This window comes from Rattus norvegicus, chromosome 5, assembly GCF_021556685.1.
Source record: "Rattus norvegicus strain SHRSP/BbbUtx chromosome 5, alternate assembly SHRSP_T2T, whole genome shotgun sequence".
Classification (NCBI taxonomy): Eukaryota; Metazoa; Chordata; class Mammalia; order Rodentia; family Muridae; genus Rattus; species Rattus norvegicus.
Genome location: NC_141538.1, coordinates 141,932,953 through 141,958,615, shown reverse-complemented (window position 1 = coordinate 141,958,615; position 25,663 = coordinate 141,932,953). Strand labels below are relative to the sequence as shown.

The window sequence follows — 25,663 nt, the reverse complement described above, 5'->3', positions numbered from 1 at the left end:
GTGAGCCACATGTAGATCCTGGGAATTGAACTCAGGACCTCTGAAGAGCAGTCAGTGTTCTTAATCTCTGAGCCATCTCTCCAGCCCCAAAATGCTGCATTCTTTGAGATCTATGAAGAACAGGTGATGAAAATGGTCAAAATTACAACCACACAACTCTAGGGGGCACCATTCTCATATGTTGCATATAGATTTGTATAGTGGTTGTGACTAGGTTTTTTTGTAGATGTGTGTCAGGTGTCTTGCTTTTGACTAGGGCAGGGCTAGTACAAAGGTATTCAACCCATCTATGAGGTATTCATCCTTCCCTCTAACATTGGGTGTGTAGGCCCTTCTTGGGTTTTGTTTTGTTCAGGGTCTTGTACAGCCCAGGCTGGCCTTGAATAATCTGTGTAGCAGATAATGACTTAAATTCTGATCTTTCTGCCTTCCTACCAAGAGATGGATTTCAGGTGTGTGTCACCAAGTCCACTTTTTTTCTGTTTGTTTGGTTTTTGGAAGGTTGATGCCATTTCTATTAAAATCTACAAGAAAATTCCCAGGGCAAGCAAACTGTAAATCTCAGCAGCTTCCTGGAGGAGGAGGACGAGGAAGAGAGGGAAAGCCTCATGCTGTTTGAATTAGGGGTCATGGAGGCAGGGAGCCACATGGGGAGGAGGTTTAGAGAAAGAGTAAGGAAGCCCGAGGTGTCAGGGAAAGCCTCCTTCCACTGCAGGGCAAGAGAAAGAGAGCAAGCTACCTTTTCTGATTAATTAGCAAAGTGAGCTGACTTAGGAAGTAAGCCTATGGCCCTGCAGGAGACTTCCCATGGTCCTGTTTTGAAGATGCCTTCTCCTCTTGGCATTCCAGGCTGCCCTCCTTTTTTGTTTTTGTCATTGATATTAAAAGATAGCCAAAGATATGGTCCTTTCTTCACGGAGTTCCGTCTAGCTGAGAGGATGGCAGGAAGGAAGTGGATTACATGGTGAGAGCTGGGCACACAGGAGCTCAGGCTGAGAATGCACACAGCCTGGTTAACCAGTCTGGCATAGATTCATTCATTTACCCCATTCCCAACATCTACTCCATTAGAGCCTCCTCCAAGAAGCTGCCCTCTGACCCCTCCTATCGGACAATGTATCTCTTCTAACCCTTCTGTATCTTAGGTCTAAGCTCTTTGTTCCCAGGTTCCTCCGCCACAGCAGATGTGGACCTTGTAATAATCAGGAGTCCCTTCTTGCTTTTCTGACCCTGGGTGGACAGTCCTGAGGATTCTATCATGCACTTCACAGAAGGGCACCTGTTCCCCCTTTTCCTTCATGCAACTTTCCTCCAGGACAGCAGATCCATCCGTCCATCCATCCATTTGATAAAAAGCCAGAGCCCCAACTATGTCCCAGAAGCTACAATGACAGTTTTATGCTCAGTCAGGACTTCTAGCCCCTGAAGTGCTTCAGTTTCATCTCTAAAAGGGTGGGCACTGATACCTGCTACCAGGGACCAGCAGACGAGCTTTTCATACCTGTTACTGCACTTAGTGCCATCCTTCCTACTGCCTGGAAAACCACCAAAAGAGGCAGGGAAGGCTGCAGGAGGCCAGTGGTTTCCTAGGCCGGCAAGGAATGGGCCTGGGCTTGCCACTTCTATTGCTTTCCTTTGTTCGTTCCAAGGCCTTGTCAGAAAGCAGATGGAAGTGATTTGTTCTGTCCAAGCCACAGATGGAATCGAGGCCTGGAGGGGTGGGAAGTGGAACCCTAAGGAATCATTCTCCTGGGAACCCACATTCCTGGGCAAGCAATCTTTCTCATCCTGAGCATTTTGTAGCTTTGTACCCAAGAAGGCTCATTCTCTTCCCAGCTTCTCTCCCTCCTTCTGACTCTGCGTTGTGGGTGCCTGGCTCTGTCCTGGAGCCTGGTTTCAATAGCAGGAGAGGCCTGGGAAAGTGGGGCAGAGTGAACGGTAGCTACGCACCACGAGCTCAGCTGCAGCGCTTTGAAAGTAAATCTGGGTCACATTCACTGGAGGGATAGAGAATGACCACGTGGGCAGAATTCTGTGCAAGCCGCAAAAAGGATAGCCAAGCTGTCCTTTCTCTGAGGCTCAGCGTCCCTTTGGGACCCCCAGCTGGTCAGGGAGGTGGTTGCTGCATCCCAATGTACAATCCTGTCTGTACCCTTGGTTATCCATCATGCTTTCTGAGTGAGTTTCAGAGCAATGGCAATCTGACGTGTGGCTGTCTGTTCTGAAGGTTAGGCATGCAGAGGAAGGACCGGATGCTTTGGGGACTATGGAAGGCTGTCATTTCTTAGAGCTGAAACGCCACTAGAAGTGTAGAACTGAGTGTATTGGAATCTTGGACTGCACTTAGTCTCTACTCTATCAGTACTCCACCGCAGAAAGGCCTGTGACCTTACCTGGGCGTGAGAATGAATTATCCCCCACCTCCAAGTGTTATACTGAGGCTGTCTGGCATCTTTTTCATGGTTGCTATAGCTGAGACCTACTGTGGTCTGGCTTTATAGACTGCCTGTAGCAGATTGCTGGCTCTGCCTGGACTCTTCTGTAGGAAAAGAAAGGGCCTTCCGAGCCGGGATCTCTCTTTGGACTAAGGTTGCTGCTAAAGAGATGTGAAAGCCCTGTAATCTGCAGAATGATTAATGGGCTGTGCCTTGCTCTTACCCCAGAAGTTTTCACTCAGTGGAAACTCAGGGGAGGATTCTGCTTGGAGCCTCTATGAGTGGTCTTGGGGATGCTGTCCTCAGACCTTCACTTGCTCATTTCCATGTTTATTTTCTCTTCCATTCATTCGTGCAAGGGAATGGCTTTACATATCTCAGGTGTGGACCCTGAAAACTTACTTACCTGATTGGGCCCCACATGTTCATTGTTAAAATTGGGGAACAAGAGAGCTGCTTCTTAGCCCTACAACGTGGGCTAACTAAGGTCAGGGGAGTAAGCTGCCTGGCCCTGTGCCTGCTCTATAGGTACCCTTCATCTACAGTGGCTGTTCCCCTGAGTATCTTGGATTCCAACAGTTTCTCACTGGTCTATGAATGTGCTTACATTGGTCATGCATTTGCTGACTCCATAAACATTCCTTTAGCTACGTTGGTCAAAGCGTCAGCGTCCAGCTCCTGCCCAGGAAAGCAGTGCTGACCTGAAGCTGAGGAAAATCGTGTGGAGGTTCTTAGGGGAGAGGCCTCCTCTTGCATCTGCCTATCTGGGACCTGGAGCCATGGAAGCCTTTGATCTGGGACTTAGAAAAGAATTAGACGCTTGCTAGAACACCGAGAAGAGAGAGGGCACACCCATTATGTGCTTTTATTCTTTCTCTCCTTTCTTTGCCCTCAGTAGGAAGGGAAGAAAATGAATTGAGAGCAGCTGGGTGGGAGTTAGGAATTAAAGGACACAGAGGGTGGGTCGGGGGCTGAATTCTGGACCCAGCTTGAAAGCTCCTCCACGGCTGGTAGTTCTGCTGCTGAGCGCCGAGATGTGTACCAGGACTTTACACATGTCCTGTCACCCTCGCAGAACTCTGGGAAATCACGGCTATTTGCAGCAGTAAAACTAAGCAACTTCTCTAGAGGTGTCCAGGAAGCCAGTGGACGCCAGAGGTCAGCGTTGTCAGTGTGCGTGGTGCCTCCTGAAGCCCCACAGGCACGGTATGCCCTTGGAGTTATTCAGTACTGCGCTTCAGGGCCAACTGAGGCCAAAGCCCCTCCCTCTTTCCAGAAAGTTGGAAGCAATGCTAATGTAGAAGGGATGGTGCTCTGAATACCCATCACCCAGAAACCAGAACTTCCTGTCATAACTGGGATCGTGGCAAACGCTTTTAATTTGCAGAGCTCCTGAGGCAGATGCAGAGAGAGCTCTGTGAATCCCAGGCAGCCTGGTCTACAGAGTGAGTTCTAGGGCAACCAGAGCTACATGGTGAGACACTGCCTCATAAACGAACAAACAAACTATCTTATCTGAATGAGTTCTAGGCCAGCCAGTGCTACATAGTGAGATGCTGTCTCATAACTGACTAACAACTAACTAACTAACTAACTAACTAACTAACTAACTAACTAACAACCAACTAACTCAGTCAATCCATCCATCCATCCATCTATCCATCCATCCATCCATCCATCCATCTATCCATCTGTCCATCAATCAATCAATCAATCAATCAATCAATCACCTTATTCATTCCATTCCTGCTCCATAGTTATGTAAAAGAGGTGGGCTTGGTACTATAGGGTACTCAGCAGGCTGAGGCAGGAGGATTGATGGTTCAACTTGGGGAACTTTACTAAGACTTTGTCTTAGAGTAAATATATAAAAGGTAGCTGGGGACAGCTCGGGGTAGACCACTTGCCTAGCCTGCATAGGGCCCTAGGCTCAGCTCCCAATACCTAAAGGAAACTTTGTGCAGTGGCTGGTGTGTTTCCCCTGCCCACCCCCAATGTTGCTCACTTCTATTAGCTTATATCTGTTGCATAAAATAATGACTTTTTTTTTTTTTTTTGGTTTGTTAAGACAGGGTTTCTCTGTGTAGCCTTGGCTGTTCTGACCCAGGCTGGCCTTGAACTGATTTGTTTCTCTGCTTCCCAAGCATTGGAAATAAAGGGGGGAAACCCCCACCACTCCATAATGGATTTAAAAATAATTTTTTTTTTGGCCTGAACAATCCTCCTTCCTATGTCTCCTGACTGCTAAATTATAGGCATGTGCTACTATGTCTGGCAATTCAAGATCTCTCTCTCTGGAGACATATTATATTTATAATATAGATATAAAAATTGAAACAGGGTTTCTCTGTGTAGGCCTGGCTGTCCTGGAACTTATTCTGTAGACTAGGCTGGCCTTGAACTCAGAGATCTGCCTGTCTCTGCCTTCCAAGTGCTGGGATTAAAGGCATATACCACCACTGCCTGGCCTCTATCATTTTTTTTTAAAGATTTATTTATTTACTTTATGTATGTGAGTACACTGTAGCTGTCTTCAGACACACCAGAAGATGGCATTGGATTCCATGACAGATGGTTGTGAGCCACCATGTGGTTGCTGGGAATCAAACTCAGGACCTCTGGAAGAGCAGTCAGTGCTCTTAACCGCTGAGCCATCTCTCCAGCCCGCCTCTATCATTTTTATCACAACTATTAGAGACGTGGTCTCTCTGTGTAGCCCTGGCTGCCCTGGAACTCTCAATGTAGACCAATCTGACTGTGAACTCCCAAGATATCTGCCTACTTTTGCTGAATGTTGGGATTCAAAGCATGTGCCGCCATGCCCGGCTTTATAGATTTTTAAATTCTTATATTTTTGTAGCGCTGGAGATCAAACACAGGGCCTCTTTCTTATGTGTTAGAAATTTGTGCCTTTAAAAAAAAAATCTTGGGGTTGGGGATTTAGCTCAGTGGTAGAGCGCTTGCCTAGCAAGCATAAGGCCCTGGGTTTGGTCCCCAGCTCCGAAAAAAAGAAAAAAGAAAAAAAGAAAAAAAATCTTTAAGGGCTGGAGAGATGGCTCAGCAGTTAAGAGCACTGTCTGCTCTTCCAGAGGTCCTGAGTTCAAATCCCAGCAACCACATGGTGGCTCACAACCATCTGGAATGAGATCCAACACCCTCTTCTGCTGTGTCTGAAGACAGTGACAGTGTACTCATATACATAAAATAAATAAATAAATTTAAAAAGTCTTTAAAATTCATTTTTATGTGTATGAGTGCTTTGCCTGGACGTCTGGTGCCTGGAGTGGCCAGAAGAGGGCATCGATTCAGTGCAAGTGGAGTTACCCAGGGCTGTGAGCCACCATGTGAGAGCTGGGGACGGAACCCAGGTCCTTCTCAAGAACAGCAAGCACTCGTGACCTCGTGACTTCGAGCCACCTCTTGGCCCCTCTGTCAGTTCTGGAGACGAGGTCTTGCGGTGTAGCTCAGGTTTGCCTGGTACACGAGATCCGTCTGCCACAGCCTCCCTGCCACACCCTCCATTCAGTGCTAGGATCACAGACTCCCACCAACCCTGCGCCTATCTCTCCGGTTTGTTTTGAGCCAGTCTCATGTGGCACAGGCCAGTCTTGATGGCTATCTAGCTGACCTTGATTTCTAACTCCTGTCTTCATCTTGAGTTCTGAGAGAGAGAGAGAGAGAGAGAGAGAGAGAGAGAGAGAGAGAGAGAGAGAGAGTGTGTGTGTGTGTGTGTGTGTGTGTGTGTGTGTGTGTGTGTTATAATTTTGGGGCTTTTTTTGGAGACAGGGTCTCATTATGGAGCTCTGGCTGTCCCAGACTTACTAGGTAGACAGGCTGGCCTTGAACTGAGAGATCCCTCTTCCTCTGCCTCCCGAGTTTATGTCGTAGTGCTGGAAATTGAACGCAGGACTTAGGTGTTCGAGGGTAGTAGTCTATGAACTGAGCTGCTTGGCAGTCTCCTGCCCCACTTTTCAACTGTCACACTGTACTGCCATCCTTCTCTAGTAGTGAATGTTTATCTACTCCAGGGTCCACATCTGAAGAAGAGAGCTAGTGCCCCTGCCCAGAGGCCTCCAGAGGTACTGAGTCTCCGGGACACTGTGTCCCCTGCTTGGGGATCCTGATCCTTCCAGACAAGATTCACATTCTTCTCCAAGGATGTACAGAGTGAGGCTTCAGCACATTGGTTCTGTAACCAGGAGCTGTGTTTTGGCAGTGGCCTCTGTTGTACCTTAAACACTTCAGACCATGGACCCTGGCTTTAATCAGAACTCTGCCAGGGTAATGGAGGGGCACATCCCCAAAATGGATTTTGAGAACTCAGAAAGTTGGAAGCTGAGCTGGGTGTGTTGGCACATGACTTTAATCCCAGAACTCAGGAGACAGAGGCAGGTGGATCTTTGTGAATTCAGGGCCAGCCTGGGCTACAGAGAGAGTTCTAGGCTAGGCAGAGCTATGTAGTGAGACTGTCCCCTGCTCTTACTACGAAAGAAAGAAAGAAGAGAGAGAGAGAGAGGAGAGGAGAGGAGAGGAGAGAAATGAAACACAGTATGGTGATGTGAACCTGTAATCCAGGCACCTGGAAAACACAGGACAGTGAAGACTATATAGAGAAACCTCATCTCAAAAAAGCTAAATGAAAATAAAATAAGAAGTTGAGACTGAATCTTAGTCTTCTGTGTGTGAAAGGTTTTTAAGATGACAGCGGGAAGGTATTCTGCCACTTCAGAAGACCCTGTATTTAAGTCTTGGTGGGATGCTTGGGGAATTATTCCACACCAATGTTCTCACCTAAAACCAGAGGCCACCACACTGTAGGGCCTGTTGGTGGGAGTTAATGGTAGGTTCTATCCTTTCACAGGCTCCTGTCGTGGAGCAGTGTGGGAAGGTGGGGTTTCAGGCGGAGGGGAAGCTTCATAGATAACTTGCCATGTCTTTCAGTTTTAGAAACCTCCCAGTTTCCTGTATAATGCAGCCTGCTATGAATGAGGCTTGGATCTTTGTTGGTTTGTTTCAAGAGAGGCTTTCACTGTGTGGCCCTGGCTGCCCTAGAATTTGCTCTGTAGACCAGGCTGTCCTCATACTCAGAGATTCACCTGTCTGCCTTCCTGGTGCTGGGGTTAAAGGCATGCACAACCATTGCCCAATGAGGCTTGATTCTTGCAAGAGGAAAAAGGACAGTTTTATTCACATAGTTGGGAGATGGTGGAGGGGCCAGGGCCCTCTGTAACTGTACTGATCTGTTCGGAATACCGGGCTGTGTGTTTTGCATGTTGTAGGCTGTTCTGGACCACAATGGTTAAATGGATTTTAAGAAGCAGATGCTCTCTAGTGAAGAGACAGACACCCGGAGACCTCATACCTTGCCTGAGGTCTCTCAACCAGTAAGGGGCCAAACAGGCAAGGACTCCAGCTCTGCCTAAGGCAACCGCTGCCTTTACAGTTCGTAGTAAGATAATGACAGCATCTGCATAGCACTTCATGGTTCACTAGTGTCTTCACATGCTTTCTATGCTCTGTGCCATGACAGGCCCACCCCATTCTTTGGGATAGTTTTTTGTTAAGGGTCCTCCCACTCATTCTCTGGAGTGAGGATGGGAGATTCTTTGGCAGTGGCTCTGAGAAGTCAGAGGAGAAGGCCGAGGGAGAAGCTAAGGTGGTGAGACTTGGCCAGTTGCTATGGTTACCCAGCCATCTGGGTAACCATTTTGAGGGTTGCTATAGTGATGGGCTGCTGGGTGGCAGGGAACCTTCTTCCTGGGGTGGCTGGCACCATGCAAGCTTTTGGGATGAGGGATACAGGACTTTTATAGCAGAAGAGGGCAGCACAAGAGCAAAGTCTAGCTGCCCTGAGGGGACTAAGGGACTTAGGGCAAAACTTAGGTTTCCAAGGCAGAAAGCAACTTTGTCTAGGATGGGCCAAAGTGGGAGGGGCTAGAGCTGGAGGCAGGACTCCTAAGACAGACTAGAACCTGGCCACTTGCTTCCAACCAAATGATCAAACTGAGTGGCCCTCAGTGCCTGTGCCTGCTACCAACTTCTACAGGGGAATGTAAAAGGCACAGCATGTAAAAGACACAGCAGTGCCATAAAGAGGAATAAAGCACACACACACACACACACACACACACACACACACACACACACACACACCCCTTACTAGCAAGTGTATTTATAAAGCATTAATTCACACGTAGAAAATAGAGCTGCTTAAGCCAAGTTGAAGAAGTGTTGGCAGTAAGTCTCCTCGAGGTTGGGGACGGGAGGGAGACAGGGTTTCTTGCTTCCCTCTCTCCAATCGGAATAGAAAATGGCTTCAGTTCTTGACCACTGAGTAAACACCGTTTGTTGTTTGTTGTTTGGTTTGTTTTCTGAGACATTGTCTAACTATGTAGCTATGGCTGTCCTGGAACTATGTAGACCAGGCTGGCTCCAAACTCACAGAGCGCGCCTCAGGAGTGCTGGGATCAAAGGCATGCACCATGACACCCAGCTCCTGAATTAATTTTTTTTTGTTTTTAGAGACAAGGTTCCCTGTGTAACAGCCTTGGCTGTCCTGGAACCTGGTTCCTATACCAGGCTGGTCTCAATCTCACAGAGATCCACCTACCTCTGGAGTGCTGGGATTAAAGGCCTTCTCTACTCCTACACAGCTAACAGGTGGAATTATTAAGAACTTCTGTCTGGGCCAGTTAAAAATGGCTTCCTGTGGGGTTGGGGATTTAGCTCAGTGGTAGAGCGCTTGCCTAGGAAGCGCAAGGCCCTGGGTCCGGTCCCCAGCTCCAAAAAAAAAAAAAAAAAAAAAAAAAAAAAAAAAAAAGAACCAAAAAATGGCTTCCTGTATTGACAGTAAGCTCCCCTGTAGGGTTTCAGTAGTTGGAGATGGATGAAGGGACTGGATTTTGTAGGTAAACGGTTAGTTTGGTTCTGGGGAAAATGCTGCCACGAGAAATAGACATAGTGTTTGTGTGTCTGTGTGAGCTGAGACTGAAGTAAGGTTTCTGCATGCTAAGGATGTACTCCACCACTGAGCCACAAACCCAGCCCAACGTTCTTAAATACGGTAGCCTACTCAGTAGTCACAGACAGCTCAGTATTTTGAGATTATTTCATTTATTTTGTAGCTGATCAAAATTTTAAACATTCAAGAGTGTTCTAAATATACATTGCTGTTTGCCCTATGCTGAGGATCTCAGGCATCCTCTCATAAAAGCCCCAGGCCTTACAGAGCTAATGCTATAGGAAGGCTAAAAGACAAGTTGTTCAGGGCTGGAGAGACGGGTCAGTGGCTAAGAGTATGGCTGTTCTTGCAGAGGACCTGAATTCAATTCCCAGCATGTGCATGGTGACTCACAGTCATATGCATTGCCAGTTTCAGGGGATTCAAAACTCTCTTAGGATTTCTGTAGGCACTATTTTGTACACATGCATGCATGCAGGCAAAACATTCCTGCACATAAATTTTTTTTTTTTTTTCCGGAGCTGGGGACCGAACCCAGGGCCTTGCGCTTCCTAGGCAAGCGCTCTACCACTGAGCTAAATCCCCAACCCCTCCTGCACATAAATTAAAACAGAAAACTACTCACAAAAAAGGTAAGTTGACAGTGCATGCCTGTAACTGAGGCTGAGGCAAAAGGATCTCAGGGTCAAGGACAGCCTTGTGGGAATTTTCAAAGGAAGAATCGAGAAAGACCTTGCCTTAGAGAAACGAGAATAAGGGTTGAGGAAGAGAACCAATGTTCAAACCTTGTCATCTGACCTTCGTGACTATGCCTTGGCATGCACACACATCCCCATGCATGAAAAAGAAATAAAAATGTAACAAGAAAGAAATAAAGAAAAGGGAGACAGTGTGGTGGCACAGGCTTATAGTCTCAAGTACTCAGGAGGCTTGTAATTAAATTATCCTTACTGTAAAAGTAAACGAAGAGGCTAGTAAAGGAGAATTGCAAGTTCAAAGCTTGCCTGGGCAATTTAGAGAGATATTGTCCCACAATAAAAGGAGGCTGGGTATGTTATCAAATGCCTTTAATACCAGTACCCAGGAGTCAGAGGCCGGTGGATATCTGTGAGTTCCAGGACAGCCAGGGCTGAAAAACAAACAAACAAACAAACAAACAAAACAAATAAATTAAAACAAATGTAAAAGGAGGGGATACAGAAATGGCTCAGCAGTTAAGAGAACTTAAGAGTGCTTACAAAAGGGTTGGCGATTTAGTTCAGTGGTAGAGCGCTTGCCTAGCAAGCGCAAGGCCCTGGGTTCGGTCCCCAGCTCTGGGAAAAAGAAAAAAAAAAAAGAAAAAAAAAAGATTAAGAGCACTGACTGCTCTTCCAGAGGTCCTGAGTTCAATTCCCAGCAACCACATGGTGGCTCACAACCATCTGTAATGGGATTTGACACCCTCTTCTGGTCTGAAGACAGCGACAGTGTACTCATATACATTAAATAAATAAATCTCTTTTAAAAAAAAAAAAAGAGTGCTTACAAAGGACAGGAGAGAGGTTTCTAATATACAAGAGGGCCTCCTGGCTACTGCCTATAATTCTTTCTCCAGGGGATCTGTCACTTTCTTGTGGCCTCTGCAGGCATCCACACTGATGTGTCTCACACGCACACACGCACACGCACGCTCGCACGCACCCTTAAACATATATAAAAGAGGGCTGGAGGTAGTGCTCAGTTATAGAGTGCTTACTGCTGAACACAGGAAATTGCTGAAGGTTTTAGAATTTCCAAGAGTAGAAGTGAGTCATGCTAAAGGAGAGAAACAATGGAGGGCATAGTTTTGGGAGAAAAACCAGGTGGAAAGGCTCCGAGATAAGAGAAGCATATTTGAGTATTGAAAAATGTGTTGAGGCTTTTGGGGGAGGGGCACTTGGCTAGAAAGGGAGGATTCTGAGTTATTTCCTTGCATTACTCACATCTACCACTAGATGTCCTCCTAAGTCCGTCCTGCTCTCTGATTCTTCCAAGGCAACCAACCTCTTTAGAAATTCAACAGCAGGCCCACAAAAACCTCAGAGCTAATGGATTGTACGGTTTGGCTATAAACTTAAGGTTCTTGCTTGGAAAAACAAAAGTAAAACAAAAACAAAAATTGCACTTTGGTAGGCATTCTTCCCCCCACCCCCAAGCTTTGTTCCCTCTAGCCTAGTAAAAATGTCTCTGTATGAACCAGGAACATCGGCCAAACACGTGGACTTCCCTTTCCCATTCATTAGAAGAATGCCTCACTTCAAACTCTCAGGAGAGCATTTAAATGCAAATTTCATCAAGAAAGCAACTAGGGTTGGAGGGAGGCACTCTAGCCACAGTGCAAACCCGAGCCTCTTCCTAATTACCAGGTTTCTTTTCTTTTCTTCCTTTTTGAGGCTGGGTGTCACCATATATAAATATAAGTTTAGACTGCCCTCAAATTTACAGTTCTCTTGCCTCAGCCTTCCGAATGCCTGGTTACTGGTTTGTTGGAAGCTCTCCTGTGTTGCTTTTTCCTTCTTGCTGAAGGTGGGGGGTAGGGTTAAGTGGGAGGACAAGGTCTCACTGTGTAGCCTTGTCACAGTGTAGACCAGGTTGGCCTCTCACTGACTGATGCTCCAACCTCTGCCTCTCGAGTGTGAGGTTCAAAGGCACACGCCACCACCACACCTGGCTTTTTCTTCTTAAGAGGAATCTCAACCTTTTACTTAATCTTCTCTAGCTGCCCAGTTTTCCACAGAACCTGTTCAGCACAGTAGACTATTCCCTCTGCTATTTCCCAAGCTTCGGCAAGTATCAGTCATAATTCTTGAGGAACCTGTTCACAAACTGCCATGTGTAGCCTAGGAGGGGAGGGGGGGTACTTTTCTATTTGATGTGATGAACTGAGGGAGGAGGCGGGTGCTGCTGGTAAAGGGGTGAGGGTGGAGGCCCGTGGATGTGCATTTCATCTAGGCCTCCTTAGCGCTACTGGTATAAAATAGTATAGGAAATGCAGTGACTCAGCACTTACACAGTCAAGGGCTCCAGAACTAGCAATTCTCTATTAGTGTCTGCTGTTTTGAAAAAAGAAAGAAAGAAAGCACTTGCTATCAAGTACCGTACCAACTCCTTTTCACTGTTAAATGCCTTTTACTCTTCAGGAAAAAAAAAATACTGCTAAAGACTTATTCTCTTTGTGTTTCTAGGCTGAACTCATTAGCATCCGACCTCAATCAGTGAACTTGTGTGTGTGTGTGTGTGTGTGTGTGTGTGTGTGTGTGTGTGTGTTTAGAACACAGTAAGCCTGGAAAGACATGAGCATTTGCCCCAAGGAATTTCCTTGTCCTCTTTCAGGCCCTCTCTGTACAGAGATTGGGAAGCTCAGCAAAAATTGATGGGAAGAGATATGATTAATTATTTGCTCACCTGCTCTGTGATGTGGAAAGCTATGATTGCATCCATTAGTGAAAAGCATCATTTCATGTAATTAATGTGCTGAGCAATGACTGACCAAATACTTGACATCATTCGAAAGGTACAAAGTTACAGTTCTTGCTCTAGGGTAAGAGGCTCCTTCTTCACTCTGAAGAATGAGAACTGAAATGGAATTCCAAGCGGCCACTTTGGTTGCTCAATGCCATATGCAATCTTCTTCTACTTGCTCATGTGTCTTTGCTGTGACATTTACTAGTCTAAGTTATTACCACAGCCACTTCCCCGTTTCCCGGAAAACAAGTCAACGACGGCTGAGTGGGCCAAAAGTGGGCTAAAAGTATCAGTTTTGTTTGTTTGAGACAGTCTTACTCTGAGGCCCAGACAGACCTTGAACTTGTAGCAATTCTGCTTCGGCCTCTTGAGGGCTAGGACTACAGGTGTGAGCTACCATCTTGGAATTCCTCATTCATTGCTTTTGGTTCTAGTCAACCCATGACTAGTGGGATTGAATGATATACAACTAAATGGAGAACCTGATGACGCTGGGAACCCTTTACAAAATGGTCCTAAATAAATCCCTGCTCGTATTTACGTTTCCCTTTTTTTTTTCCCCCTCCAGGGCTGAGAATAACTGGCTACTGGCTTCCCTCGCGTTGCCCTAACCAGTTTTGCTCCAGAATCCTTCCTTTGTTCCCTGGCAGTCGTGGTGCAGCCTCAGGTTCCCACATTTCTCCCTTTTGATTTAGGTCGCTCGGTTGAGAGGGCTGTCACAGTTTAGTAATCCTATTGGGTCTCTTCCCCCCTGGATTTATGCCCTCCCCCCATGTGCACTCAGAATCCTGTTTTCATCACTCTCTCAGTTGTCATCTCTCAGGCTTTGCTCCTTGGCCTGGTTTACTTTATGGTGATGGCTCTGTCCCCCTCGCTTCCACTTCAGTTTCGTCTGTTTCTGGACAATCCTTTGTTCCCGGGCTTCTTTGTGAGCCCTTCGGCCTCACATATATATCAGTCCTGGCTGGGTCTTGCTCTTGTCTTGGTTCTGGAGCAGTGTGGCCTTGGATGTGAGGCATCTTGGTCTTTTGCTTCTGCCTTCAAGGTTTTCTCTAGGACCTTTTCCCGCAGCCGCACAGGCCCAGCCCGTGGCTCCCTCCTTTGTCCCGGCTGCCGGTGTATGTTAGCGCTGAGTAGGGCTGCGGCCCAGCTTGGGTCGGCCCGGGGGTCTCCCGGCCTCTGCGGCCCGCTCGGCCTCCTGTTCTGACGTGCAGGGGGGCCTCCTGGCGGCGGGCCTCAGGCGTCGGCCGGCCTCTTCCGTGCCCCGCTCCCGCTCGCGGCCCGCCCGGGTGGTGGTCGGCCGCCCTCCCGGCCCAGCAGGCTGCAGTCGCGGGACTGAGGACGCGCCCGGCGGCGGAGGCGGCGGGCTGAGGGGCGGGGAACCGGCCCGGCCTGGCGCTCCTGACAGGAGGCGCCGCCGCCGTCGCGCCGGGGCGGGCTGAGGGAGGAGCGGAGCCGAGGGGTGGGGAGGCGGAAACGCGAGCCGGGACCGGCGGAGCGCGAGCCGGCCGGGTGCGAGCGGTCTGAGGGAGCCGAGAGCGACTGCCGGGCCGAGCGAGACAGACGCAGAGCGGAGAGCGAGAGAGCGAAGGCGCCGCCGCCACAGAACCGCACAAAGGCCGAGGCTGGGGACGCCGCCGCCGCCGCCTCGGCGCGCGGGCCTGGAGCCGGAGCCCCTCGGGGCCCGGGCAGAGCGCGGCGCGGGCAGCCATGGCCGGCTACGTGCCGGGTCAGCAGCCGGCCAACCGCAGCCAGGAGAAGGAGTTCGTGCAGGCATACGAGGATGTGCTGGAGCGCTACAAAGGTGAGGCTGCGGCCGGGCCGGCGCTGGCGGGAGCCGGAGCGGCTCGGCCCGGTGCAGGTGGGGAGGCGGGCGGGGGGCGCGTCCACCGGCGCGGGGCTGGGCTAGGAGCTGCGGCCGCCGGCTTCTGGTAGAGTTGAGATAAGCCTCGGAGCCCCGCTCCCCGGCCGGCGCTCGGCGCTCTCATATCTCCAGTCACACTGTTTGCTCTATTATCTGGCCGGATCCGAAGGAGGAGAGACGTGGAGCTGGCTCGGGAGACCGCCTGCTCTGGGACTCTGGTGGAGGAGGAGTTGGGCTCGAGGGAGACGCTCTCATTCGGTTTCCCGGGGCGAGCTTCCCTGCGGTGGATCTCCGGGGGTCGCCCGCCCGCTTTTGTCTCTTTGACTATCAAGAGTTGTCGAGAGGGAGCCTAGGATGGCGAGCACCCAGGGGGTCGTGGGGGTCGGGTGGGCGGCGTGGCCGGTGAGTGTGCAGATTTCTGTGGGGAGGCCTCCCCACCCCCAGGCCACCCTCCTTAATGCCTGGGCCTGCCTGGTTGAGGCAGGGGTCTAGTTAGCATTATTATTTTTTTTTTTCCTCTCAGAAATAAAGATTGGTCTCGGAGCTCGGATTTCAGCCCCTGGAGGCTGTCTTGCGAAGCAGTTCAGCGAGTTAATGTCTAATCTCCGCTGAGTGCACGCAGAGAAAGTTTTGACAGGCCAGCAGGGCTGCGGACTGCCTTTCCTTAACCGCCCCGAGTGGAAGGCAGGGGTGCGTGGCCCTGGAGCCCCAGCTTTGATTTATATTCAGTGTGCTCTGGACTGCACTCTCTTTGGAGATGTTGATTTTCCCAGAAACTTCACAGCCACCCCTCCCCCGCCAAAGCTGGTCTCTAGTGACTAGCCTTGCCTTTCTTTCCATGTGAAGGAGAGAAATCTTCAACCCGTATGACTGACGCCAGCATACTTATTTACCACACCTACCCAGTGAAGGGAAACTAAAGACAAAGCTGTAAGGCCCCCCCTCCGCCTCTCCCCTCCCCCCGCCACTCCCCCTGTCCCCCATTAGAACTCTACTTGGGAGTGCAGCATGGGGGGAAATCAGATGAAATGGTAAAAGACCCACTAGGGATTCTATTTGATTTTTGCTGTATCAGCTCCTGTAAGTTGTCCAGTTTTCCTGCCTGCAGGGAGTTTCTGTCAGCTCCCCCACTTCTCTTAAGAAATGGGGATTATTGCAGTGCACAAAGAGGTTAGGTTGTGCGGCTAAACTTCATTGAAAAACTGCTGCTCGCTGAATGGTTCCATTAAGTTTCCTTTGCAGGCTTTTGCTTTGCACTCCTCCGAGGGAGGATACGCTGGGGCTGTCACTGGCTTTGACTGCTTTCAACCAGTAGAATTAAAACACAAATAGGAAGAAATCTCAGTACCTCCCAGGGTCAAGTTGCTGATGGCTTCTAGCTGAAAGGAAGTTGGGCTCCCTGTTATGGCAAAGAGGAAGTAGGGCTTGTTCCTGGATGGGTTAGCACGGCTCAGACTTTTCAGACATCTCACTCAGTTTGGCTTTACTCTGATGGACTTTGATCCAGTGTGTAGGAATTTGATTCTTCTCAGACACAAGCCTGTTTATTTCTTAAAGACACTTTATTTTTATTTATTTATTTTTAATTTAATTTATTTATTTTTGCCTGAGTTTTTTGCTTACATGTATGGCTGTGTACACCACATGTGTACCTGGTGCTGGAGGAGGTCAGAAGAGGGTGTTGGCTCCCCTGTTGGGACTGCATTTCTGGGTCATTAGGAGTCTCCACATAGTTGTTAGGAATCAAACCTAGGACCTCGCAAGAGCGACAGGTGCTCTTCTTAACTGCTGAGCAGTCTCTCCATTCCTATCCTATCAGTCCTTAAAAACAAAAACCGACTCTGTGGTGGGAGAGATGGCTCAACAGATAAGAGCTTGTGCTTCTCTTGCCGAGGAGCAGGGTCCAGTTCCAAGCAGCAGTGTGGCAGCTTATCATCTCTTGTGACTTCACTTCCAGGGGATCTGACAAACCTCTCTTGGTGTCATTGTGTACCAGGCACAAATATGGCACACATGAATTCATGGAGGCACACACATACACATAAACAAATAATCTTGAAAACATTTAGCATGCACACATGCCTTTAATTCCAGTACGTGGGAGGCAGAGGCAAACAGATCTTTGAGTTGGAGGCTAGCCAAAGGCTATTATGTAGTGAGACCATGTTTCAAAATTAAAAAAAAAAAAAGTTGCCAGGTGGTGGCAAATGCCTTAAATCTCAGTACTTGGGAGGCAGAGGTAGGGGGAGAACTCACAAATCAAGTTCTAGAACAGCCAGGACTATACAGAGAAACCCTGTCTCAAAAAACCTCTGTGTGTGTGTGGGGGGGGGGGGGTTGGAGAGCTATGGGGATTTTATATTACTGTTGGCTTCATTGTGTGTGTGTGTGTGTGTGTGTGTGTGTGTGTGTGTGTGTGGTTTTGGAGAGCTATGGGGATTTTATATTACTGTTCGCTTCATTTTGTGTGTGTGTGTGTGTGTGTGTGTGTGTGTGTGTGTGTGTGTGTGTGGTTTGGAGAGCTATGGGGATTTTATATTACCGTTGGCCTCATTGGCAGGCCTGAGTTAGCTGCATCCTTGCTGTAATAATGTGAAGAATTATTATGTAAAATAAAGTGGGGTTTTGATGTTGAGAGGGAGGGCTGTGGTTCTCAGCTATATAAATTGCTTCTAGAAGAGACTAAAATGACAAATAATGCAGTTGCAGTGTGAACTGAGCGGAGCTGTCTATAAAGCACCTTTATTAGGAATGGTTGTCAGGATTTTCCAGAACTGCTTGGCAACTATTACCCTGTGTGTTGGTAGCGAACATGGTTTTGGCAGGGATAGAAGATTCAGCATGGACATAAATGCTCTCCTTCATTTCCCAAGTATCCCCAAGGCTGTTTCAGAGAACTGGCTGGTAAACAAGGAGCATTAGATAACCAGATGCTAACATTTCAGAGTGGGCAGCAACCAAGAGAACCCCCCTCCATCCCTCAACATATGACTATTAAATCTCATTGCTGGTGATAGTGTTGGGCACTGGAGACACTAGGCTTATGAATGAGGTCTGGTTCCTGCCCTGGTTATTCACATCTAGCAAGGCGAAGAAATACACAAACAGTTATGGGACCTGACAAGTGCTGTGGGGACAAAGACAGCCTCTGTGAGCTAGCTTACTGCGAGGTTCAGGCTTTGTCCTTGTGTTTGTTCAGGGTCTTACTGTGTAACCCTGGTATCAGCATACCAGCTTTTAATTTTAAGATTAGTTAATTTAGGGCCAGAGAGATGGCTCAGAGCACCCTCTGTTCTTCCAGGGGTCCTGAGTTCAATTCCCAGCAACCACATGGTAGTTCACAACCATCTGTAATGGGATCAGATGCCCTCTTCTAGTGTGTCTGAAGACAGCTACAGTGAACTCATATAAATAAAATAAATCTTAAACTAAAGATTAAAAAAAGAGATAAGTTAATTTAAAGACCAGTTCTCAGCCTAGGCTGGGTCTGTAGCTGAAGCTGGCTTTCAGCTCCCACATCTCCTGTCTGTTCACAGCGCTACGATGACAGGATAGTACACCTATGCCAGTTCAGAACTGAATTTGGTCTTTTCACGAAAATGTGAAGATTAAAGTCTCATGTGCCAACCTGGGCTAGAAAGAAACCTGGGCTTCAACATGATTTCACATGTCAGTTGCGTGGTATTTACAGACTTCAGGGTTGACTTGGAGTTCTTGTTAGATGACTTTACCAGGCGCAGGAGGTGACCGCAACTAGTTAGGATTGATTTCAGCATACCACAGAAAGTAGCTGCACAGAGACTTAGGTGTACGATACATGCTCACGTAAACACACACACACACACACACACACATACACACATTCTGGACAAGATGATTTGGTAGTAATATAAAAACTTTGATTCCAGGTTCTGCTGCACCCCCTAGATAGAAGCACTGCAGACTCACTTTGATCTGTAGATTTTTATCTGTTGAAATCAATCAGTGATTTTTTGGTATCCATGAGAATATAGACGGGCTGTTGGCATACACTATGATATCACTGTTTTCAACAATTTTCATGGACATAACTTACATTTTCAAAGCCATTTCGTATTCCTCTTATTTGAACTTTATAACCATACCCTGTACATTTAGGATTACTAGGACTGGTAAGTTCAGACACAGGGCCAAGCACAGGTTTCAGAGCTCTGGATGAGGGTTTTCCAGCATCACAGAGGAGGCCTTACCGTCAGAGCACTGACTTGGGTTAGTTGTGAAAATGTTAGTAGAATGCAGTTGTTAGTGCCATTGCTGGCTTTTAGCTTCTGAACCACAGGTACACACTGAAGTGCCTCACAGCTCTATGGTTCTGGACTGTGGAAGTTTTTTTTTTCCTTTTTTTCGATTGAGACAGAGTTTTGCTATGTAGCCCTCTCTGGCCTGGAGCTCATTATATAGACCAGGCTGGGCTTAGAGTCACAGAGATCTACCTGCCCTTGCCTCCCAAATGCTAGTATTAAAGAGACGTGTCTCCCCCCCACTCCCCACCCTTCCACCCTAGTTATGGGGAAGTTTGAACTTTGTGGTACGTAAGTCTATGAGAGTTTTATACAAAGCAATGTATTGCAAAATATATGACTTGGCTAACACAGTGGAGAGGGTAGACAGAGGATTTGGAATTTCTTACTCAAGTAATGCTCCTTGGTTAAAAATAAACTCAGTTTGGCCTAGTGTGGTGGCATAGGAGTTTAATTCCAGCACACATTTGGGAGGCAGAGGCAGGTGAATCTCTGAGTTCAAGGCCAGCCTGGTCTACAAAGGAAGTCTAGGACAGCCAGGGCTAAACAAAGAAACCCTGTCTCCAAAACAAATAAAAATGTAAACTCAGTACTTAAGTCCCTTTCAGAACATAGTCCTGGGGTTGGAGTGGATCGCTTCTAGACAGAACAATCGAGCAGTTGCTGCTTCTGGACACTGTTAGTTGAGAGTGAGTCAAGTCCATCTGCTGGGAAATCAAAGGCTTTGGCCACACCATGCTGTTGAAATAATAAATGTGTGCATGTGCTAGCAGTGCTCATGAGAACTACTCCCTTGGTCTTGAGCTAGCTTGACAAGTGATGTAACACAGGCCAGGGAGAGCCACTAGCCATGGTCTGTTGTTACCTTACAAGTTTTCAGTGCCAGGTCTTAGAGGTTTTGCTGGAAAGAACACTTAAGAATGTGGACCACGGGGGTTGGGGATTTAGCTCAGTGGTAGAGCGCTTGCCTAGGAAGCGCAAGGCCCTGGGTTCGGTCCCCAGCTCCGGAAAAAAAAAAAAAAAAAAAAAAAAAGAATGTGGACCAGGGAACAGAAGTGTACAGGGATCAAACCTAGGACCTCTGTGTACCAAGCAAGTTTTTTTTTTTAACTTTTTAAACTTTTTACATATATATATGATGATGAATATGCTGAAGCTGTCTTCAGACACACCAGAAGAGGGCATAGGATCCCATTAGGGATGGTTGTGAGCCACCATGTGGTTGCTGGGAATTGAACTCAGGACCTCTGGAAGAGCAGTCAGTGCTCCTAACTACTGAGCCATCTCTCCAGCCCTCAAGTCTTATACCCTTGACCTATACTCCAGCCTTTTAAGACTTTATTATTTATTTAATATTTATTTATTTATTTATTTATTTATTTGTTTATTTATTTATTTATTTTTAAGTTATAGTCTCAGTCTGGCCTTTAGTGCTCTATCTTTCTGCCTCAGCCAGAGGTAGAGACAGATGATTCCTGGAGCAATCTGCTATGTAGATTAGTCTTATCGGTGAGCTCTGGGTTCAACTGAGACCCTGCCTCAGTGAGTACCCTGCAGAGTGATTAAAGAGGACTTCCAGTGTCAGCCTCAGTTCTCTACATGTACATGTACACAGGTTTGTCCACATGTGTGTGAACATACATACACACATACCACATACATATACACATGAAAAAAAGCTCATCTTACAGAAGCAATATATCTAATATTTAATGAAGAAAATTATAATATATGGGCACATGTACATATGGAGGGTGTATGTGTGTGTGTGTGTGTGTGTGTAGCAACAGATAGAGAGCTCAGGACAAAGTTTTGTGGTCAGTCCCTTCTGACCTTCTGGCTGTATAAAATTTTGTTACAGTGTAAATCTCTCTGCAGCATATAAGATGCATATTTCTTTTTCTTTTCAAAATTGCTTTGTTTTGTATGACCATGTGTCAATCATCAGGGTTGTTCCAATTATCAGGGATAATTTGGCAAGTAACCTAAGACAAGCTCATTAATTGGTCAGTCATCATCTTTGGGCAGGGCTTTGCTAGCTGTATTACTGGGTTCCATCTTGCTATAATACAGTTTTAGTATTTAGTATTTAGTAATTTTTGCTCAGAGAGATAAACATGGTTGCTTTGTGTTGACGCAGAAAATAAGCTTGTTTGAATTGCCTTTTGGAGTTCTGAGAGTTTTCAATCTGAAGGAGAAGGTTGATTGAGCCATAGGAAGTAATTTTCTTTGGCTGTGCTTTTTCGTCAATCAACAGCAATGAATAAGCCCACTGTGCGTGATGCTTTCTTAGTGCCTACAAGAGAGTCTGTGTTGGATGGAGCAAGTGGTATCGGGAGATGGAGGCACACTTAGATGCATGGAAAGAAAGAGGTTAAGAGTAGGAGTAGCCCGGGGCCTGGTGGTGGGTGAGGAGGGAGGGCTTTGAGGCTAGCCTGGGAAGACTCTGTTTATTGTTTTATTTTTTATTTTTAATGTACATTGCTGTTTTGATTGCATGTCTGTCTGTGTGAGGGTGTTGGATCCCCAGGAACAGAAGTTGCAACAGTATGAGCTGCTATGTGGTTGCTGGGAATTGAACCCAGGTCCCCTGGAAGGGCAGCCAGTGTTCTTAACTGCTGAGTCATCTCATCAGCTGAGCCATCTCTCCAGCTCCTAAGACTCTGTCTGAAGGAGGGGGAAGGGGAGGAGGAGAGAAAGAAAGAAAGAAAAGACAAGAAAATAAAATTTTGGTGTGGTGGTTTAAGTTCATAAAATCAGCATTAGAGGGCTGAGGCAGGAGTCACTCTAGTTTGAGGACAAACTGAACTAGGTGACTAAGTCCAGATCTCCCTAGGTCAGGTGGAGAGCTTGTCATAACATCCCAAAGTAAGGCTGCTCTTTCACTTGTCTCCTAGCACCCGGAAGCCTTCATAAACTGAGTGATGTGTTGAATGCCTGCAGTTTCAGCTCTCAGGAATTGTAAGAAGGGGATTTAAGTCATCCTTAATGACGGAGTGAGTTCCAGGCCAGCTTTGGGTACATGATACCCTGTCCTTAGACCAAATCAGACCAGACTAAACCAATATGGAACCAACCAAATGAAAACCCCCAAACAAACAAACATAACTAACAAACAACTAAGCAGAGAAGTGAACAGAGGTTCTGTGGATAAAGTACTCGATGAGCTTCAAATCCTCACAGTACAGGAATGTGTACGGGTTGCCTGTCGTTCTGAGGAGTAGACTAGGCTGTGATGGTGGCTCAGTGAAAGACCATGTCTCAGTGAATAGGGTGGAGAGTGATTGAAGAAGATACCTGCTGTCAGTCTTCCACAAGCACACACGTGTATGCACACGTACATATACATTTTGAATACATAAACACGAATGCATAACATTCGTGTGTGTGTGTGTGTGTGTGTGTGTGTGTGTGTGCCTGAGCACACACACACAGGAGCATGCAGAGAGAGAGAAAGAGAGAGAGACAGACAGACAGACAAAGAAATAGGTAAACCTTTAAATGTGAATGCAAAAGCCTGTGTTTCACATGCGGGGCAGGAGTGAGGAGGGCGAGACACTACTCTAGGAACCAGGCACTCTAGATTCTAAAGTCTAGAGGTTGACATTGCAGTTGAATCATGAAACTAGATTAAGAGGTGATAGAGAGCCTGGAGAGATTGTGAGATTGTTCACAACCACCTGCAATTCCAGTTCTAGGAGATCTGAAACAAAGACTCTAGGCCTGTGTGTGGTGTCTCACACTACACATTCTCACACATTCATACAAAATAAAAGTAAGTCTTGGGGTGGGGGATTAGACCATGCCTTGAATTCCAGTTTTAGGGAGCCAGAGACAGGTGGATTTCTGTGAGTTCTCTGTGAATTCAAGGTCAGCCTGGTCTGCATAGTGAGTTCTAGGCCAGCTAAGGCTACATAGAGAAACTGTCTCAGACAAGCTCCCTAGAGAGAGAGAGAGAGAGAGAGAGAGAGAGAGAGAGAGAGAGAGAGAGAGAGAGAGGGAGGAGAGAGAGAGAGAGAAAACAGACATTATCAGAGAACTTTGGGGCAGGTATACTGACTACATTTAAGGATTTTAAAAAAAAGATTTTTTTTTTCTTTTTTCTTTTTTTCGGAGCTGGGGACCAAACCCAGGGCCTTACGCATGCTAGGCAAGCACTCTACCGCTGAACTAAACCCCCAACCCCAAAAAGATTTAATTTTTTATTATTTTTAATTATGTATGTGTGCTTATGCTGTGGATGTGTACATTTGGGTTCTCATGGAGATCAGAATTTTGGATCACTTGGAGCTGGAGTTATAGAGATTTATGAGCCATCTGACATAGATGCTGGGAACTGAACTCAGGTCCTTTGCAAGAGTGGCAGGCACTCTTAGCCAGGATGCCATACCTTCTTCCCTGACTTTAAATTTAGATACTAATGTTGCTAATGGTTTCCTATAAGGTTTTGCCTTCAAAACTAAGGATTAGGTGTGGAGAGATGGTTTAGCATTAAGAAAACTATGGTAAGACCCATATTCTATACCCAGCACTCACATGACTCACAACCATCTGTAATTCTAGTTCCAGGGGCTCTGGCTCTTTTCTGGACTCCTCAGGCACTAGGCACACAAGTGTACACAGACATACATACATACATACAGGCAAACTACCCAAACACATCTTTTAAAAAGAGAAAAGAAATAAGAATTAGTCCTTACCCTAGAACTTCTTTAGAAAGAACCTCCCCTTTCTCTATAAGCATCATGTAGGATTTGACTCCTGAATTTGTAAGATAGGCCTGTGTGTTTGAACCTGTCACTCAAAGGCCTATTTACCTCTTCTTTTCATTTAAATTAGCAAATGCTTGTGTCTCATGATACCTAGTTATTTTGATTCTTTTCTCTTTTTTCCCTTTTTCTTTTTCTTCTTTCTCCTTCCCCTCCTCCCTTTCTCCCTCCCTCCTTTCTTTCCTTTCTCTCTCTCTCTCTCTCTCTCTCTCTCTCTCTCTCTCTCTCTCTCTTTTTCTTCCCTTCCCTTCCTTTCTTTCTTTCTTTCTTTTTTTTAAAAGATTTATTTATTTAATGTATATGAGTACACTGTCGCTGACTTCAGACACACCAGAAGAGGGCATCGGATCCCATTACAGATGGTTGTGAGCCACCATGTGGTTGCTGGGAATTGAACTCAGGACCTCTGGAAGCACAGTCAGTGCTCTTAACCACTGAGCCATCTCTCCAGCCCTCTTTCTTTCTTTCTTTCTTTCTTTCTTTCTTTCTTTCTTTCTTTCTTCCTTCCTTCCTTCCTTCCTTCCTTCCTTCCTTCCTTCCTTCCTTCCTTCCTTTCTGATTGACCGAAGGTAGAGCCTCCTGGGAAGAGGAAAACTGGGTGAGACAATGCCTCGTTCAGATTGGTCTATAGGCTTGCTCTTGGGCTATTTCTTTATTAATGATTGACATGGGAGAGCTCAGTCCACTGAAGACAGGGCCAGCACAGAATTGTATAGGAAAGAAAGCTGAGCAAGCCGATAAGCAGACTTCTTCCATGTCCTCTGCCTCAGTTTCTGCCTCCAGGTTCCTGTCTTGGCTTCATTTGACAATGAACTGTATTGGTGTGTTGGTAGACTATGTTTATTTGATGGGGCCTGTTAGCCAAATAAACCCTTTCCTTCCCAAAGTTGCTTTTGGTCATGATTTTTTATTATAGCAATAGAAAACTAGGATTCTAGGCTACCTGTTCTCTGAACAACCTTTTTTGTAATGATTTTAACAATAAATATCTGGCAAGAACTATGTAAGAATCCACTACATTTTTAGTGAAACCTTCTCTTTAGCTTTTTTTTTTTTCTTTGAGACAGGGTCTCACATTGTAGCTGTGTGGCTCATACTGGCCTGCCATTCACTATGCAGCTCAGGTTGGCCTGGAGCTTGTGGCTGTGTTCTTGCTTCAGCCTTCTGAGTGCATGAGTTATCGTGGCAGCTTTTAGTTCCACTCTGATTTGAAGGACTTATGTGTTACATCTACTGGCCTGTCTTCTGAAGCAGGGGTAGGTGAAGTGCTGAGGAAACAAAGGTCATTGTCCTTGCACTTCTGTGATCTGACAGTTGAGTGTGTGTGTGTGTGTGTGTGTGTGTGTGTGTGTGTGTGTGTGTGTGTGTAGGGGCATTGGTAGGATGACAGTTAGCACCCGTTACAGGGAGTGTTGCCATAGAAATAAATGCTGATGTGTGGCATCATGGCACCCTGTGTAGCCAAGGTAAGAAGGGAGAGAAGCCACCTGGGGGACAGTAAGCTGGGTATTGTCTCTTTAGACAAAAAGGCTGGGTTAAGGGCATTTTGGGCGGCATGCATAGCAAGGGGGATGAAAGAGTTCAGTGGGAGAAAGAATGTGGGTGGGATGGAGTATAGGATGTAGGGGAAGAGTGAGAAGGAAAACGTGGGTGGGCCAAAATGTCTAGCTTTGTATGCTATCCTGTAAAGGCTTGTTGGAGCATTGAGGTTTTTAGGCAAGGATTATGATTAGGTCTACATTTTAGGGACACTTCCTTTCTGGCAGCAGTATGAAGGTAGATTGGAATAGAGTTGTAATAGGGACAAGCCAGTTAGGAGTCTGTCACAATAATGGAGGCAGAGAGTGGGCCATGCAAATACTAATGTAGCA

The 25,663-nt window shown here is 46.7% G+C and overlaps 1 protein-coding gene across 17 annotated transcripts in view; it reads left to right on the top strand.

The window, feature by feature from the left end:
• Positions 1-25,663, top strand: part of Macf1 (microtubule-actin crosslinking factor 1) — a 325,822-nt gene that overhangs the window by 8,255 nt on the left and 291,904 nt on the right. For 2 of the 17 annotated variants that reach the window (XM_087549952.1, XM_087549945.1), the window contains exon 1: positions 14,352-14,683. In XM_087549952.1, coding sequence (XP_087406078.1) covers positions 14,590-14,683 — 94 coding nt within the window. In that variant the 5' untranslated portion in view covers positions 14,352-14,589. 17 annotated transcript variants of the gene reach the window in all.